The sequence below is a fragment of the Marmota marmota genome, unplaced genomic scaffold (assembly GCF_001458135.2).
Source record: "Marmota marmota marmota unplaced genomic scaffold, marMar, whole genome shotgun sequence".
Lineage (NCBI taxonomy): Eukaryota > Metazoa > Chordata > Mammalia > Rodentia > Sciuridae > Marmota > Marmota marmota.
In genome coordinates, this window is record NW_025999900.1 from 39413678 (window position 1) to 39431348 (window position 17671).

General features: G+C 39.7%; 1 protein-coding gene across 6 annotated transcripts in view; it reads left to right on the top strand.

Annotated features, from left to right (window-relative positions):
- Rgs6 (regulator of G protein signaling 6) overlaps positions 1 to 17671 on the top strand; it is a 579659-nt gene that overhangs the window by 15218 nt on the left and 546770 nt on the right. For all 6 annotated transcript variants that reach the window (XM_048798913.1, XM_048798911.1, XM_048798916.1 and 3 more), the window contains exon 2: positions 8437 to 8540. In XM_048798913.1, the coding sequence (XP_048654870.1) occupies positions 8457 to 8540 (84 nt within the window). In that variant the 5' untranslated portion in view covers positions 8437 to 8456. The remainder of the gene's footprint in view (positions 1 to 8436; positions 8541 to 17671) is intronic.

Here is a 17671-nt window from a genome sequence, read left to right on the forward strand (position 1 = left end):
CCCCCCCCCCCCACCGTCTCTCTCTCAGTTCAGGAATTTTTTGTTGACCTTCAAGCTCACTTGTTTTTTTTCTTGGCCATTTTGAGTGTGCCAATGAGAACACAGAAAACATTCTTCATTTGTTACAGTGTTTTTTATTTTTAGCATTTCCTTTTTAGAGTAGTTTTCAAAGAAGAGTTCCTATTTCCTATCTCTCTGCTTTCATTACCATTTATATTTTCTATTAGAGCCCTTGACATTTTAAATCATACTGAAATTTTCTCTCAGTTAATGACACGGGTAATTCTAACATCTGTGATGTCTGAGTCTGATTCTGGTGAAGACTTGTCTATTTAGGTTGTGGTTTTCTTTGCCTTTTAACATGCATGTAAGTTTTTCTTGATAGTCACCCATGATTTATTAGGAAAGAGAAACTGAGGTAAATCAGACCTTTCATGTGGGATTTTATTTAGCCTGGTGAGGAGTCGGGCTGTGTTTAATGTTTTTGGAGCTGGAAGTTGTAGGTACCAGAGGCTTTGAAGTCTGCTGTTGTTTTTCTTTTTGCCTCTTCTTTGGACTTCAGGTTTCTCTAGGTACTTCTTCTTAGGGAGCTCATGTCTTGGAGGTCTTTTAGCTGTACAATCTGTTCAACTGGAGTCCTGCTGCTGTGGTGGTAAGGTATCTGTGGGAATGTACTAGAACCATGCTTAAGAGTAGAAATGGAAGAATTTCTCAGCAGTACTTTCCCCGATATGAGAAGTCAAGACAGAGAGAACATGGTGGCTCAGATGAGGGTGTCTGAAGACGAGGGACTTACCTTCTGCTGGCTTCCAGTTCCACAGTGAATTTGAAGCAAATCTGTCAGCTGAGACTATGTGTTAAGTTGGGCAAGAAGAAGATGAGATAGTTCAGAAAGTCAGAAAGAAACTTGGTAGGAAAATATCATAAGTTTGATGGACAGTGTCAACTACTCATCTAAAATGTTTGTGGTCGTGAATTTAAGATGAGCTGGTTGATGCCAATCCCCAGGCCAACATCATTCTAAATGGAGAAAAATTGAAAGCATTCCCTCTAAAAACTGGAACAAGACAGGGATGCCCTCTTTCACCACTTGTATTTAACATAGTTCTTGAAACTCTAGCCAGAGCAATTAGACAAATGAAAGAAATTAAAGGGATACAGACAGGAAAAGAAGAACTTAAACTATCACTATGACATGATTCTATACCTAAAGGATCTAAAAAATTCCACCAGAAAACTTCTAGAACTAATAGGAAAACCATCCCATTTATAATAGTCTAAAAAAATACTTGGGAATCAAGTTAATGAAAGAGGTGAAAGACCTCTACAATGAAAACTACAGAATACTAAAAAAAGAAATCCCCCCCAAAAGTAAGCCAATCCCCAAAAAATCAAATGTGGAATGTTTTGTCTGATATGTGGATGATGATCCATAATGGGAAGGAATGGAGGAACTTTGGATAGGGCAAAGGGGAGGGAGGGTTAGAGTTAGGGTTAGGGTTGGAGGTTTGCCAGGACAGAATGAGACAGAAAGAGATAGGTGTGGGGATGGAGGATATTTGCATAAGAGTAATTATGGGTGATTATCACATTGGAGCCATTGAGAGAAGAAAGTGAAGGCAGAGGGAAAAGTAGCCACGGAAATTAAAATAACCTATAGTTTCTGTAGGTTAGTGTCTAAGTAAGTTTGAAGACTGTTTGCAGTGAGTATTGGGTAAATGAGCTGGCAGGAGGGAAGGTGGGCAGAGTGGCGGTGCATGTGTTGGAATTTGTCTAGAAGAAAGGGAGGGAAATCTTTTAAGGCAGCAGTGGAGAGCCAAGGGAATGCCTTTCTTGCTTCCTGGTCTTGAGATATTTGGGTTGTGGATACCGAGCTGCAGGAGATGAATGTCCTCAGGGGGAAGGCAGGTTTCCACTAAGGTCACCAAAGGTCAAAATTCAGAGAGGGGGTGGAGGGACAGAGGGGCATATTATTTACGGAAGACTTTAAAGGGCAGGCAGAGTCTACAGGGAATCAGTGGGGCTGGGGGTGTTCTGAGCAGTGTGGGGTTCAGAGCCTTGGTATGAGAAGATGCCTGGATGAATTTGACCTTCATCAGCAAATTGCAGTGACCGTGAGCGCAGGACGGTGAGCAACTCCCAGGGCCATGTAGGTTCTGTTAAGTGGTGAACTTTTCACTTCTCCCTCCTAGCTTACATTTTAGGACCTTTGTTTAACATAGGGAATACAAAATCAAGTTTTTTTTTCTTTATATGTGGCTTCAGTAGACTAATTTGTTCAGGCTGTTAGGGAGCTGCAGCAATTGGGTAAGATGATATTTATTTATGTCTTCAGATTGGATTAGCATGGAGAAGTCACCTTCTGACACTCTAGAAAGTAGAATGAAGGAAACTCAGCTGAGTGGAGGACCTACTGTGTACCAGCTTTTGTGTTAAATACTTGCTGTAGGTGGTTTCACTGGAGACTGAGACTGACAGATTGGCAAGATTAGGCATTGGGTTTAAGTCTGGGGTGGAATTTTTAGTTCCTTGGCTAAGCTGTGCAACTTTGGGCAAGTCACTCTATGGTCTCAAGTCTCCATTATTTTCTCATCTGCAGAGGAGGAGTAATACCATCCACCTATTGCAGTTTCTGACTGAGCTGCCCAAGTGATTCTAATGAGCAGGCAAGGCTGAGAACCTCTGCTATAGGGCGATTAGCATTTGTTCCATTTTACAGAAGAGCAGACAGAGACTCAGAGGCTGCCTCTGCTGCTCATGATCACGCAGTACACAAGTGATGTGGCTAGGATCGAGAGCCAGTTCTTTGACTCTAGGGACCCTTGCTTTATTCATTACATTGGACCTTAATACAAGGGAAGCTGAAAGGAGCTGCCCTTAGCATGCATGTCTGCCCAACGTGAGGCGATGTGGGGATGAGATGAAGGGATCAGGTGAATGGAATCCAGGTCAGTGGTTTCCAAACCTGGCTATGCCTCCAAATCACCTGGGGAGCATTAGGGCTCTAAATCTCCAGGGACTCCCTTAGGCCTACTGGATCAGAGTTTCTAGAACATGGAAACCAGGAATTTGCATGTTAAATTCTCTCCCAGGTTATTCTTGAGGCTAACCTACTTTTGGGAACCATTGAATTTTTCAGGTCTGAAGTCCTGAAATGATCACGTAGTTCTATCCCAGTCTAACACTGGGTGACCGGCAATGCCACCAAAATTGGCCTTCAGCCCTACTGGTGTACTACTGGAAACACACTCGATCTGTCATTGAGCATTTGAACTTTGAGTGTATAGGAAATGTCAAGTTGGCAGACTCTGCTGCAACAGAGAGAGTTGTTTGTTCTTTAGAGCTGTTGTTCTTGCTTCTTTCCCCTGGAGGTTCCTGCCTACTCAGTCAGATTAGAGCTATCTATATAAACAAGCTTGTACTACTGAGCTAGCACACATCATGTAATTTTTTTTTCTTGAGTGCTTAACACTGCTGATAAAAAAAAAAAAAATCCATTGGTTTTTAAATAGGCTATGAACGTGAAAGAATATGGAGGACAGGAAATAAAATCCACAGGAATTTTTATTTTGCACCATCAATATTCAGACTATATGACAGGGTTTGGTGATGTCTCCTACATGACATTTCTCTGAATAAGGTTTTGAGGACTGGGCACAAAAAGTGGCAGACCTGATGTTTAAGGCTTTTAGCGGTATGCCACAATGATTTTTGTGACATTGTCATGTAATTGGAGTTGTCCTCCTCTTAGTGCTTCATCAGGATCCCCTGAGGATGTTGTGGTATTGCTGAAGGCTCAGCCTCAGATGCCCAGGGTTGGACTGTCTGAGGGTGGGGGTGGACTTCTCCAGGATTCTGACACAGGTGGCCAGGGAAATTCATTCACCCCAACACTGGCCAAAACCAACAGTCAGTTGCCACAGTCATCATGTGCATTACCCTATTCCCTCTTCAGAAACAACCTTGGCTAGTAGAGAGTTCTCATCTTCTAGGTGAAGAGCTGGAAGTGTGGGCTGGGGAAATCACTCACTAAGGTCTTCTAGGTGGCTCAGTGAGACCAGGGCCAAGACGGCTTCCAAGCAAGTCCCTTTGTCTTTCTACGTCATTGAGGTCCTTCCTTCCCACTCTGTTCAGCACTGTTTTCTGCTGGACCTTGGACTTTGCTCTAGAGTGGCTGCTATTATCAAGAAAAGAGGGGGCTGGGGTTGTGGCTCAGAGGTAGAGCGCTTGCCTGGCATGTGTGAGGCACTGGGTTCAAACCTCAGCACCACATAAGAGTAAAATAAAGATACTGTGTCTACCTACAACTAAAAAATAAATATTAAAAAAAAAGAAAATAGCAAGCATTTGTTGTAACTGTAAGTTACAAATGCATAAATCGCAGGCACCGTCCTGACTTTCAAAATATTTGCTCATCAGTTGTGTCCTAGATGCTTAAGTGGTCACCCCCTTTGCTATACTCACCACCCTTCCCACATAGTCCCTTTTATCCAAATTGCTTGTGAATTCCAGAAGTGGATTCCTGAGTCTGGAGCTGGCTCATGTCCATAAGCCCTGGGGAAAATCCTCACGTGTGATTGCACGCGTGGGTCTTGGGTCTGTGGGCAGTTTTCCTGACATATTATCCAGATGAATGTTCATTCATTCAGAATATTTGGGTGCCTGCTCTCTAGGTGTCCAGAGAGAGGGATGAACCCCACTGATAGAGCACCTGCCCATGCAGGTCTGACTTTCTGGTAGAGGAAATCCCTGATACACAAGGACACGAAGTGCCCTGAATGCAGATGGGTGTGAATCCCTATTCTCTCACTCTCTGCGCTCGGGGCTGTCTCTCACTTAATCTCATTGAGATCGGGTCATCTTCATTTTTTTTTTCTCTCCAGTGCCTAGCACAGTGCTGAGCTACTTCTGGGGCTTCCGATGTCTAAGCCTGGTTACTGTTGTATAGATGGAATGGCAAACCCTGCCAACCTCAGGTGCTCATGGTCATCCTTCCACTCCCATCTCAGTTGTCACCTCCTCCTGCTCTGAGCCATCAGAATTGAGCACATGCTCATTGCAGTATCCATTGCACCTGTCACCCTTGCTGGGCTCTGAACATCTTAAGGAACACCTCTGTGAGTCTTTGCCTGTGTTTCCCCAGGACCCAGCAGGGAGCCTTGAGAAAGGAGAGCTCAATAATTTGCCCAAAGATTACATGTACAGTCCCTGGAACCTAGAGATGAGCAGTGGTATGGCAGGAAATGCTTTATGAGGAGGGAGGCTGAGTGGGACCGAGAATCTCTATCCCAGTATTTGGGTGATTCTTTGAGTTTGGCACAAGGGCTGTCACAAGTAGAGGAGATGGGCTAGGATGTAGGCAGACAGAAGGGAGATGGCATGGAGCATTCTAGCATGTCGTTGCTAAGTAAGTCAGAAATTTTGAAGTTCTGAGGTGGGAGCTCTAAGGATGCTGGTTTGCATAGCTTATGTCCATCTGAGGTCTGGGGAAGCTGCAGCTTGACCTGGTTTTGACAGCTAGTTAGTTGCAGACCAGACCTGGAGGTGGAGATATATTAAATATTAAAAATTATGCTGGGACTGTGGTTTGTGACAGATAAAGGAAAAAAAGGCACAAAGAGGTGAAGTAATGTAGTCCAGATCACACAGCTAGTGAGCAAGGAGGCCAGGGGTCAGATCCAATGACAGAGGCCAACTTGTAACCACTAAGGTGTATCTTCTCGAAGTTTGTACCACGCATGGTCTGAGCACATTTTCAATTTTCCTCTTTTGTTAGCTGTGAGTCATTATAGGAAATTAATATGATTAACATGTGTTCTTTCTATTTTTTCTATTATTATGTGTTTCCAGAAAAATTATTACATTCTTTGAATAGTGTAATGAAAGTCCCTGGATTATCAACTGTGAGTATACAAGTGTAATAAACATACAGAAAATGGAGAAGGTTCTTTCTTTTTTTTTACTACATTAAATTTAAAACATTCCTACTTATTTCTGCTGCACTTTATTTAAAAGAAATATTTTACAGCATATTGTAATGAATGAAAACCTGATTCTCTAATTTTAGGAGCCTCAGCGTTACAGCCAGTGAATGGAATTCTAAAATTCTTACCTACATAGGTTTCACGTCCACTTCTCTCCATTTGTTGACATATGGACTAGAAGGTAGCTATATTCCTATTTTAGAAAAGATTCTTTCTAGACACAGAAGAATTAAGCAGCTTGTCTGAGTTTCAAAACAAGTTGATAGAGGAACCAAAAATAGAATCTTTTCTAGTGAATACTAGATTCACTAAATTTCCTAACATAGACTCTCTGCATTCACTGAGCAGTTTACAGACCAGGTCCTGGAACATCAGTCTGTTTGAACAACAGAAATGCTTCTGTTGGTGGGAGGGGTTGGCTGGGGAAAGGCGAAGGAGGGCTGAGATATTTGTTTCTAGGTCATTTCCAACCTTGCTATTATTGCACAGTTTTCTAGGTGGAAAAGAATAGGCTTATTAAAGAGAAAGTGTTCATTTTAAAATAAAGCAATGGAGACCCGAAAGGGCTCTGTTACATAGATAAATGAGCATACATAAATGGATTCGGTTTTTGTTTTTCATGCTCTGTTATATTCTGTATTAGGGCAAAGGAGGAGGCAACTAAGTAGTTGTTTAAAAATGAAACAGTGTGCTGTTCATTTAACTTTAAAAGCCACTGATTAGAATAATAATCAGTGTTTCCATGTAGTACTCTATTCATGGAAATACTGATATAACAGAGAATGGAGGTAATACAATGATGCTCTTTATTTTTTCATGTAATCTAATTTTAAAATACATTCTAATTCACAAATAATGAAGAAAGCCGGCAACATCATTCAAATGGGATATGTTGGGCAATTAAATTCTTTGTGTAAATTACAAATTCCTGTCTCTCCAACTTCCATCCAAATTTATTTTTATGGAATGACCTTTGGTACCAGTTTATTTCATAATAGAATATTTCCTGAGTTTTTTACTTTGAGTGGATAGCCTTTTTTTTTTTTTGGTTAGGTATGGTATTTATAAAAGTTTCTTTGATGAAAAGCCTATGAATTTTGTGCAAATAATTCAGGCAGGCTCTTGGATTAGTGATAACATTTGTAAAGGACTCTTATGGCGTTAAGCTGTCCTTCATCCCTCAGTTTTTTTTTTTTTTTTTTTGACCCTTACCTACAAGGTCACTGTGGAATTCACATTTCACTGATGAGAGTCAATGTAAAAGGACGGTGTTGTCATGGTTCTGAGCATACAGCAGGTATCTGATATATTCAGGGTAGGAAATTAACAAAGAGTACCCATGGGTTATTTAACTTGCCTAAGGTCATGCAGCAGGTATAATGTCACACCAAGAATTGAACTTGCTTCATCTTCAAATATATAATTCACTGGTGTTTAGTATATTCAGAGAATGCTATGACCCATCACCTCTTTCTAGTTCGTCATCCAGAGGAGACTCCATATTCTTTGAGCAGTGACCCCCTTCCCTCTTGCCCTCTCCCCAGCTGCTGACAACCATCAGTCTTCTGTCTCTTTGGGTTTGCCTATTCTGGATAATCCACATAAATGGACTCTTACAATATCTCACCTTTTCTGTCTGCCTTCTTTCGCTTAGCATGTTTTCAAAATCCGCCCACATTGTGAAGTGTATCAGAACATCATGCCTTTTTATGGTGGGATAATCTTCCATCAGATATACATACATGTTTTGTGTATCCGTTTGTCCACTGATTGATATCTGGGTTGCTTCCACTCTTTGGCTCTTATGAACAGTGCTGCTATGAACCTTCAAGAGCAAGTATTTGAATATTTGTTTTCAGGTTTTGGGACTGTATACTTAGAAGTGGAGTTTCTAGATCACATGGTAATTCTCTGTTTAACTTTTTGAGGAACCATTAATCCATTTTTCACTGTGACTGTACCACTTTCCATTCCTACCAGCAACAAATGAGGATTCTCATTTCCCCCATTCCTTGACAAGACTTATGTTTTTGAATTTTTGGTTTTTTTATTATTATAACCATGTTAGTGGAAATGGAGTAGTATCTCCTTGGGATCTTGATTTGCATTTCCATAATTAAAGATTCACATTTTAATGCATGGAATTAATCAGAAATTTGGCTTTGGTAAGACAGAAATCAACATCAAAATGATTGTCTTCATTTGTCTTCAGGAGCTTAAGATGGCATATATCTGCCCCTAGGTATAGGACTCTGGGCTGAAAATGAAGAATACTTGGGATTAGAACATACCCTAATTTTTAAAGAAATATCTTGTAAATTAATCAGAAAAATAAAAATTATGTTTTGTTTTCATGGCAACTGCCAAAAGATACTTAGTTCTTTTGCATTTCAAAAAAATTATTTTAAAAAATTCTTTCATGGCTTAATGGTGTATCCATTTATTTTCACAGTGTGAGAGAAGACACTCAGGATGGCTCAGGGATCCGGGGATCAAAGAGCAGTGGGGATTGCTGATCCAGAGGAGAGTTCTCCCAACATGATAGTCTACTGCAAAGTAAGACAGACGGCCTCTTCAACACTCTGCAGGCCAGCTCTGTGTGTCTGTTCTCTGTAAGGGTTGACGGGTGATTGACAGCAAGATAAATGGTCTTCTTCCCAAACTGCATTAAATGATAAATAAGTATTTTCTTCTCATATCCTCTGATGATCTAATTCTCAAATTCAAGGAAATTAGGTTTGATCATACTTAAAAACTCGGTATTCAATACTTGAAAAAATATTATTCCATTTAGTTTTGTTTAAGCCTGAAGGTTGTCTAAACAATGCCAGTGGAGATGTATTCTCCTTCAGCATAAAGGCCTTTACAGTGTAATGTATGATACATCCACTGAAAGTTCTTTGTTCTCATAGTATGTACAAGATATGGACTGTATGCCTGCATTAAATGCTTCTAGTTGGCAGGAGACAAAAGACGTACACACATAACCATAATAGAGTCTAAGCATTAATTTTCCAAAACAGAGGTCTTCTGATTAGAGTGTTACATTATCTCAGAATAAGAGGAGAATTCTCCCAGCTTCCCAGGTCAGGATGGGCTTATGGCGAAGTGGTCTTTGGACTTGGGATTAAAAGATGTATAGGGTTGCGAATGGGGAAAGCGGAGGGGCGGGGGAAGCACATTGCAGGGGATTTTCTATGTTCAGCAAAGGCACAGAGTTATGGGAAGTAAACAGCCAGCAGAAATGATTAGTTTGGGCATAGGGATAAAAACAAGGAGTAAACAGAGGTAAAGTTTTGCAGAGAGAGGCTGGACAAAGCCAGATTGTAGAGTTATGAGCAGTTTAATCATAAAACACTTGTGTGCTGAGAGTTATAAAATCCATATGTCTCTGGGATTGAAAGTCCTGCCCTCCGTGTGCCAAATGGATTGTTGTCAAGACAGGGTGCAGGCTCTGGGAAGGATGTTTCTGTGTCTGTGAAAAGGGCAAGGAAGACACTAATCTAGCGGGGCAATTCCCTTCAGAATCGAGAGGGACTGATCAGAGAGAGTGAAGAGTCTGAATTAAAAATAACTTGAAACTGAATGAATATGGAATTAGGCGGCAAGTAGACAGTCAAAATGACTATGTTTTTGACCTTGGGTGATAGACATTGATGCTGTGAATTTAAATAGGGAATTCAGAAGAAGATGTTTTAAAAGTAGGAAATAAGGCACATGAAGTTATTTTTTGCAAACAATATACTTAAGGAAATCATTCCTTCTACATGTGTGCGAAAATGTATTACATATTAATAAGGGAAATGGGTTAATGTTGATTCACTTCATTAAACATCCGAGTCGCCAGCTGGGTTTGGTTCCTTTGGCAACTCTGTTGAATTTACGTTAATCATATGGACGATGTTGAACTTGATATACCTGGATGATCAACACAGGTAATTTTTCTCTTTTCTTTGTGAAAATTGAACTCTCATGTTATCCTTGCTCTGGGTATAAAATTCTGTACTTTTTTGCTTTGCTTTTTTTTTTTGCTTAATTTGAATGCTGAGAGAATCCATCTCTAAGAAGTATGCTTATTAAAGTATAGTAAGGAAAAACTTATTATAGATTAACGGAGCTGAGAAATTAGTGAAACATACAGAATAATAGGAAGACATTTATTTATTGTTTCCTTCTCCTCCCTAAACTAGGAGGCCCTGTGCTAGGCTAGTAGCAGCGTGGGCTTTGGAGTTAGGCCTGGGTTAAAATTCCAACGTTATCAGTTTCTAGCATTGTGACCTTAAGTAATTTATTTAACTTTTTTGATCCTATAAAAGGGAAAAAGGGGGATGGAGGTTATTCACTCTATAGATGTGGGAATGGGTTACCTTAATGCTACTTGGACATAATGTGGTATGTAATAAATATTTCTTTTTATCTGTGAGTCTTATAGAGACAGTGATCCTTGGAGAGAAGATAAATTATAGAATGTATAAGTATCGATATTGTTAATAGTTGACTGAAGTAAATTTATATATAGTAAGTTGCCTTTTTAAGACACAAGCAAACAATACAAATATTTTATATTATTTAGGGAATCACAAATCTGTGTATTATTAAAGGTTAATAGGAAATATAAAGGTCATATTATCCAAACTCCTTTCTGCTAGAGTGTTTGGTATTATGTTGAAAGGAAAGATATTCTTATAGTTTCATGAGAACTTGAGTTCTACTCTTAGGGTGTTACTAGTTTTTTAAATTGAGAAACAAACTTATCAATCATTGTGGCTCTTTAGAGATATGGCCACTAGGGATGGGAATGTATCTTGCTTCCTTGTGACACACTTTTGCAGGGTATGTATGTGTTTGTGTTCCTTGCTAGATTAATTCCTCTCTAAAAGCAATTCACTGAATCTGTTCCATTTATCTGAAAGAAAAGTTGTACAGTGTCCAGGCCCCTGAACCATTTCTAACCTGGTGAATCTGTCTCACTGGACTTACAGAGGTATACCTGAAATATGGGAGAGAGTCACGTGGTTTTCTACTTCTAGTGCTTCCAGGCCTTTGGCTGTAACCCAAAGCTTACACCCACAGAAGGAAGTTAACCTTGAGGTGTCATTCAGGTTCAATCTCAATTCAAAGCATTTTCTGTGGAAACGATAGTTTGTCCCTGTGATCTCTTTTTTTCAAATTTGAGGCCCATAAAACCAAACCCTTTCTTAGGTAACTGCAACTAAAATTTACCTTTTTGAAAATTTCTCTTTCATTCTTGTTTTCTTTCTCTTGCTTGTTGTTTCCTTCTCTTGTCTCAGACGTTTTCAGTGTGAAAGTTTTGCTTGGGCTGAGTTGTTTTGATTCAGAAAAAAAGCCAAATTAGAGAAGTAGAGCATCTGAATAATAAGTGGGAGGATCATGTTCATGATGTTTGATTTTTATTATTTTTAATTGACATAATAATTGCACAAATGTGTGGGATACAATGTGATGTTTTGCTCTATGTATAGTTTATGAAATGCTCAAATCACAGTAATTAGCATATCCTTTATCTCAAACATTTATCATTCCTTTGTGGTAAAACATTTAAAAACCTCTCTTCCAGCTCTTTGACATACACAAGATGTTCTTGTCAACCAGGTTGTTGTCACTTTCAAACACCATTTAGGATGGCAACCTTCTGACACATGAGTAATGATGGGTGGGATCTGTAGGCCCACAATCTTGAGAACATTCTTCATTTTCTTTTCATGTTTTCATGTCATTAACTGAGAAGTTGTACTTTTCCCAAGGCATGATTTATTTATTGACTTGAGCAGACTTTCTCATTTAGTTTTTCATCCTTCATATTCACATTTTGGATTGGAGGTGTGTATAAAAAATGTATTGGTCACATTCAAGATCTATTTAAAAGAAACTTTAATTATTCATTAAGACACCCAGACCCGTCAACCTTTTTCATATTCCCAGATCCTAAGTATCCTGGGTCATTGAATTTCCCAGTGTGGTGACAATATCTGAAATGATCATTTAGGGGTCTTTTAGAGAAGCACTAATAATCCTCAAAAGACCCCCTCCTCAAGATATTTTTATTTAGTAGGTCTGGGCTGGGTCATAGAAATCGAACTTTAAAGAAATCCTAGGAGAATCTGGTGCCGAACTAAGTTTGAAAGGCACTTACTTAGTTTTTGTTAGTCTCTAGGTACCATAGGTGTTGCCAAGTCATGGTGAAATAGGTGTTTTTAACTGGATATTTTATTTCATAGTGATTCATAGACCTCTTAGGGTATGGAAGAACAGAGCTCTTGTCATAGTGCTAGAAGCAAAAGATTTTTTGGTAGCTTTTTCTTATAGATTTTCTAGTTAACGCCCTTGTTTTACATGTGAAAAAACTGAAAGTATGGAGAGGCCGAAATAACTTGCTTAAGGCTCCCCAGCAATTGCCTAGTGAGGCTCTGACGGTCCAAGGAGCCTGATCGGTCCAAGGAGCCTGATCGTACAGGTCAGAGTTCTTGGTAGCATCTGATGAAGTCACTTTCTTATCAGCCACAAAGTGCCATGACCACATTGTTGGAGCTCAGCAGCCATTGGCTGAGTCAAATAAATTTAAATATATGCGGCAGATCTTTGGCTTTGATGCTTACCCTCAGGGATGTGACCTAGGTTCACTTCTCTTATTTGTCATGCTAACATTGTATTCCACGTACTGGATGTCTTGTTTCTTGGGTAAAGATTTTCTGAACTGTTTACTCCCTTTTATGATTAGGAATTTTTTTTCTTTTTGAATAAGAGTAGATTGCTTTCTGATTTTGTTTGATTTTTTCCCCTCTGAGTATTGTTAACAATGTCTCTAAACAAATTTCCAAACTAGACTGGTAATTTGATTTAGTAGAACTCGGGGCTCTTAGATGGTGAATGGAAGAGAACATTTTAGCTTACCTTGACCTGGTTCCGGGTCAGGAGGCAGTACTCTGTGATGGAAAATGCTGAACAGGGAGCTAGGGGCTCTGGGTGGTAGATCCCAGCATTAGTTCCTACTGCTTTGGCTCTCTGAGGGTGAACTTGAACTTCCTATCTCTGTTTCTTGTTTTGTCTTTCTCTCTTGTGTATTCTTTTCCTCCTTCCTTACCGATTATGAAATACTTTCACAAAAAGAATACATTCAGTGTCCATGTACGGTAGAAAGAAGAATAAAATATGAACTTCACGAACCAACCCTGACCTAATAAATAAAATAGTATTTCAGCTTCACGTTATCTTTTGTAATGTGAGGGAATTCATCTAAATAATGTGCAAATACCTTTCTGCAATGCTTTCAAAGTTGCGTTCTGTAAACTTTTAGTCTTCTCAGAAATTAATGGCTGATATCAAAACAATGCTGTGAGATGACATACATTCTAAAGATCTTTTGAACATTTTTTGGAAATATTTTAGACAATCTATCTAAGATAACCTAAATTGCACTAAGGCTCAACCAAATTTAGTCAGGCATTAGAAGAAAAAAAAAACAATTTAATTGTGATGATTTAACATTCAACAGTGAAAGTTAACCAAGCTGTCTCCTTGGTGGCAACTTGTTTCTTTGACTTGTTAATAACATTTATGACATTTGAACAATTATTATGCAGTAGTAATTTTATGTTATATAGATAGCAGCAACAATTATTTAAGTAGCAACACTGTACATTGTCAGTAACCTAGTGTCATGGGTGAATTAGGGGACTGAAAAGAAGGAGAAAAAATTGATGTTCTTATATGTCATGGGATGGTTCCACAGCTTTGTCACTGATGGCTTCCTTTACCTGTTAGTTTCTAGGTATTGATTCCTTTTCTACAGGAATTTGAGTCTAACCTTTGTTTTACTCTGATATCCCAAGGTCTCTTTCCCTAATATTTGAGAACTCTCAAAGTCCTGGGAAGAAGCTAGTGTAGACATACTTCCAGAAAGTAAACATAATGCTGTTTTAGTTTCAGAGGCAGAGGTATGCAGCAAGGAGCGGGAAATGAGCCTAAAGAGGTGGGGTCCACAGAAAAAGTTAGATATAAGGACATCTTCAAATTCATACAGGGCAATGATAGAACTAAGTCTGGGAACCTGCAAATCCTGGTGATCAAGGCAGGACAAGGATTGGAAACCATTTAACCAGCAAATGTATATTGATGTCATCACCCTGCTAGATGTCAGGAATGCAACTTAAGGGCGGAGTCTTGAATGAGCCCACAAGCCAATAGGGGGAAGATGGGTGATTGACAATTTCCTTGTTGGTAGAGGCAAGCCAAGGAGTCTGGGAGGAGATAGAAGGGTCCTGGACGCCACACCAGAAGGGGGTGATTAGGTTGTAGAAGACATTGGAGGATTTGGCAGTTGCCTTCGTTCTTAAAAGATGAACAGGATTGACATGGTGGAGAAGGGAAAAATGTCTAGGGGACTTAAAGACTGGCACATGCAAAGGGGCAGAGCTGTGATGTTTTATACTGAGTTCTGTAAACTTCACGTGGTTCTTTCCATGGACCTTGATTTCCATGACAAAGGGTTGAGAAATAAAGCTGGATAGGTAGATTAGGTCCAGGCATGAAAGACCCCATGCTTCATGTCAGGGAGTTTCGATGCTGCATAGATGTCTTCCCTTTGTGCACCCTCTACACCCACATTCTACCCCTCTACATGCTCTCATTTGCTCCAGAAAACTGAGCTATGTTGACTACATTTGCAGGGCTCCTGTGACCTTGGGTTTCCAGTTGAGTATGGTCAGTAGAAGCCTGGAGAGAAACCAGAGGATATTTCCTGCCTTGGTGCTCTCTCTGCAAGGTCTTGGCACTGGCTGTATCCATTGATGAAGGTCACTGATGCTCTTGGGGCAGAGTGTTCTCTTCTGGCTCCTGACAGCTTTCCTTTTCCTCTGCTTATCCTTTGGGCCCTCAGGTAGCTCTAGTTTTTATTATACATCTCAAATTCAGTGATTTAGACAAAAGATCTGTTATGACAGTTGCTGTGGGTTAGTGACATGGGTTCAGACAGGTTCCTATGGCTCATCATCTCTCAAAAGACTACAGTCAAAATGTTGGCTGGAATCTCAGTTTCATCTAAAGTTTTAACTGGGGAAAAGTCTACTTCTAAGCTCTCTCCTGAGGTCCTTGGCTGGGTTCAGTTCCTCAAAAGCTGTTGGAGTGATGACACCAGTTCCACACTGGCTTTTGGCTAGCAGTCACTCTCAGTTCCTTGTCACATGTCCTGTCCATAGAGCAGCTCACACTGTGGCAACTTGTTTCAACAGTGAACAAGTGAGAAGAGGCAGAGAAGGGGTGTGGGTGATAGTAGGCCTAGTCTTTGATATGCAATTTTGGACAAGATGTCCCATCTCATTAGAAACAAGTCACTGGGTCCAGCCCTAGGTGAGAGCTAACTTTGATAGGTTGCACTGGAATCAAGGAAATCATTGTGAACCATTGTGGAAGCTTCCACAATATATGGCTCTACTTCCACTAGACAAGGTTTTCTGATTGTTTGTTTTGTTTATGGTTCCTCTCTACACTGTTCCTTCTTTATACTTGGTGCTTTTGGACGTAAATCTCTCTTGAATTGTGCTGTTATCTGTCTACCATCTGTTTGCTGATAAGATTCTGACTCATGCAGGATTATCCCACAAGCCAGGGGAAACCCGTGAGGCCCTTTTTTACTTCATTAGGAAAATTCTCCATGGAAGGATTGGAGGCAGAGAAGTTATATGTTCAACGTGAAGAATGGCATTTGAACTAGGGAAGTCCATGGTAGGTTCATGGTGGGGGTTTATGGGGTGGTCAGTGTAGAGGGAGTTCAGGGTGGAAAGAGGGTGAGAGAAATGGTGGGAGTATAGTCAGGAGAGCAGTTTCAAGAATGCCCAGGAATTCAGGTAAGGACAAATGACATCCATTGTCGGTGGGAGTGGTAATATAGATGAGGGGGTACATTTGACAGTTGTGTTGGAGGCAGAATCAATAGGACTTGGTGACTGATAAGCTGAAGGGAGGATTTGAGGTAATGAGGAAGAAAGACAAGGGGTCTTCACTATGTTATTCCTGAGAGTTCTCAGTCTCCTGGGACAAAGTTTTGAACCACAAGCCTTTAGAACTGGATTGTCTATCCGCCTTCTCCCTGTATGTATATACAGGAAGAGTGTTGTGCTAAGAGTATGGAGCTGCACCAAGATAGCAGGGTATGTATTCTGACTGAATTTGTACCAGCTCATGTTTGGCTCTGCCGTTGATTCTACTTCCTGTTAAGTCCAACTCTGTCTTTTGCAAAGTGAAGGGTTATTTAGGCTGGTGATCTCTAAAATATTCTTCAGTTATAACCTTCTAGGGCTTTCCTAATAAAGAGTAAAGAAATCTACACTACTATCTATTCTTTCTTAACCTCTTTTGTTATTCTTTTAATTTCCTTGATAATGTTAACACAGACAAAAACCATAAAAACCGGTAAGTCTGAATGCTTAAAACAAATGCTTGTTTTGGTCCTGAATATTTATGGCTTGCTTTCTTTCACTCTTTTCTTTTTTTAACATTAAATAAAATTCCCAAGGACTAACTTCAGAGGGTGTTTGGGGTAACTCACTCAATTGTTCAGACTGCATTTTAAGATTCCTTTCATTCATTTTTTTTTTTTTTAAATTTTTGCCTTAGGAAAAAAACTGTTCTGTTTTCCTTTTCTCCCAGGATTAGACTTGCTGGAAGAAAACCTTCCCATCATATTATCTTGGTTGGCAGGAGACAGGCAGACAGGCAGGCAAGTCCCAGGCTATGGTATCAGTGTCCACAGGTGAAAGGGAGGGTATTTTTACAGTGGGGACTTGCTCAGTATAGTTTAATATGATGTGTTTCCGTGAGTATAACTTTCTAATTTGAAAAGCCTTTGGTCTGTTGAAGGCTTCATTTCATCTTCCCATTTTTTTTTCCTCTTTTCATTTCAAAGAGGGCAGGATTTTGCTAATATTGGCAGTTTATCTTGCTGTTGACACTCCTTTGCAGTGGAGAACTTGAATGACCAAAGAAGAAGTTCCCTATTGGCACAATTTCGAAAAAAATTAAAAGCCAATAGATGGCTGTGAATGGAAAAAAATAAAAGTAAGCTTTAAAATCATGGGAGTTAGGAGGGTTATTTTTAAAGATTCTGTTAGTTTGCCAATACAAATGAAAAGAGGAAATGAACAATCTTTTGGGTCGGCCTTCTCAAGTCTAAAAATGTATTCTATCGAGGGGATGGAAAGTATATGCAAAGAGAGAGATATAGACAAGTACCCCCTCCAAAAGAATATCGATAGCCCTGTGGCCAATAATATCAAAAGACTGGAAAGAAATATCCATTGAAAGACAGCTAGTTAAGTCATTAGAGTGGGTAGGACTCCTATTTGGAATGATGCCACAGTTTATTGGATCACTGTTTTGATAGATCTAATGATTGTCTTGAAAAGGAGGATGTCTACTGGTATTGTGTGATAGGGTCAGGGTGAAAAAAGTGTGTGTGTGTGTGTGTGTGTGTGTGTTTTAACTTTCAAGAGTTTGTCATTTTTTATTTTTTATTAAAAATAAAAAATTTAATTTTATCTGTTAAATATGATGGTTATATAGATTTGCCCAGGAGCAATCTTTTCTATTGATTCTTTTCTATACCTTGGTGCTCATATCCGGGGTCATTTTTCTTGTGTCTAAAGAACCACCTTTAGAATATTCTTTAGGGC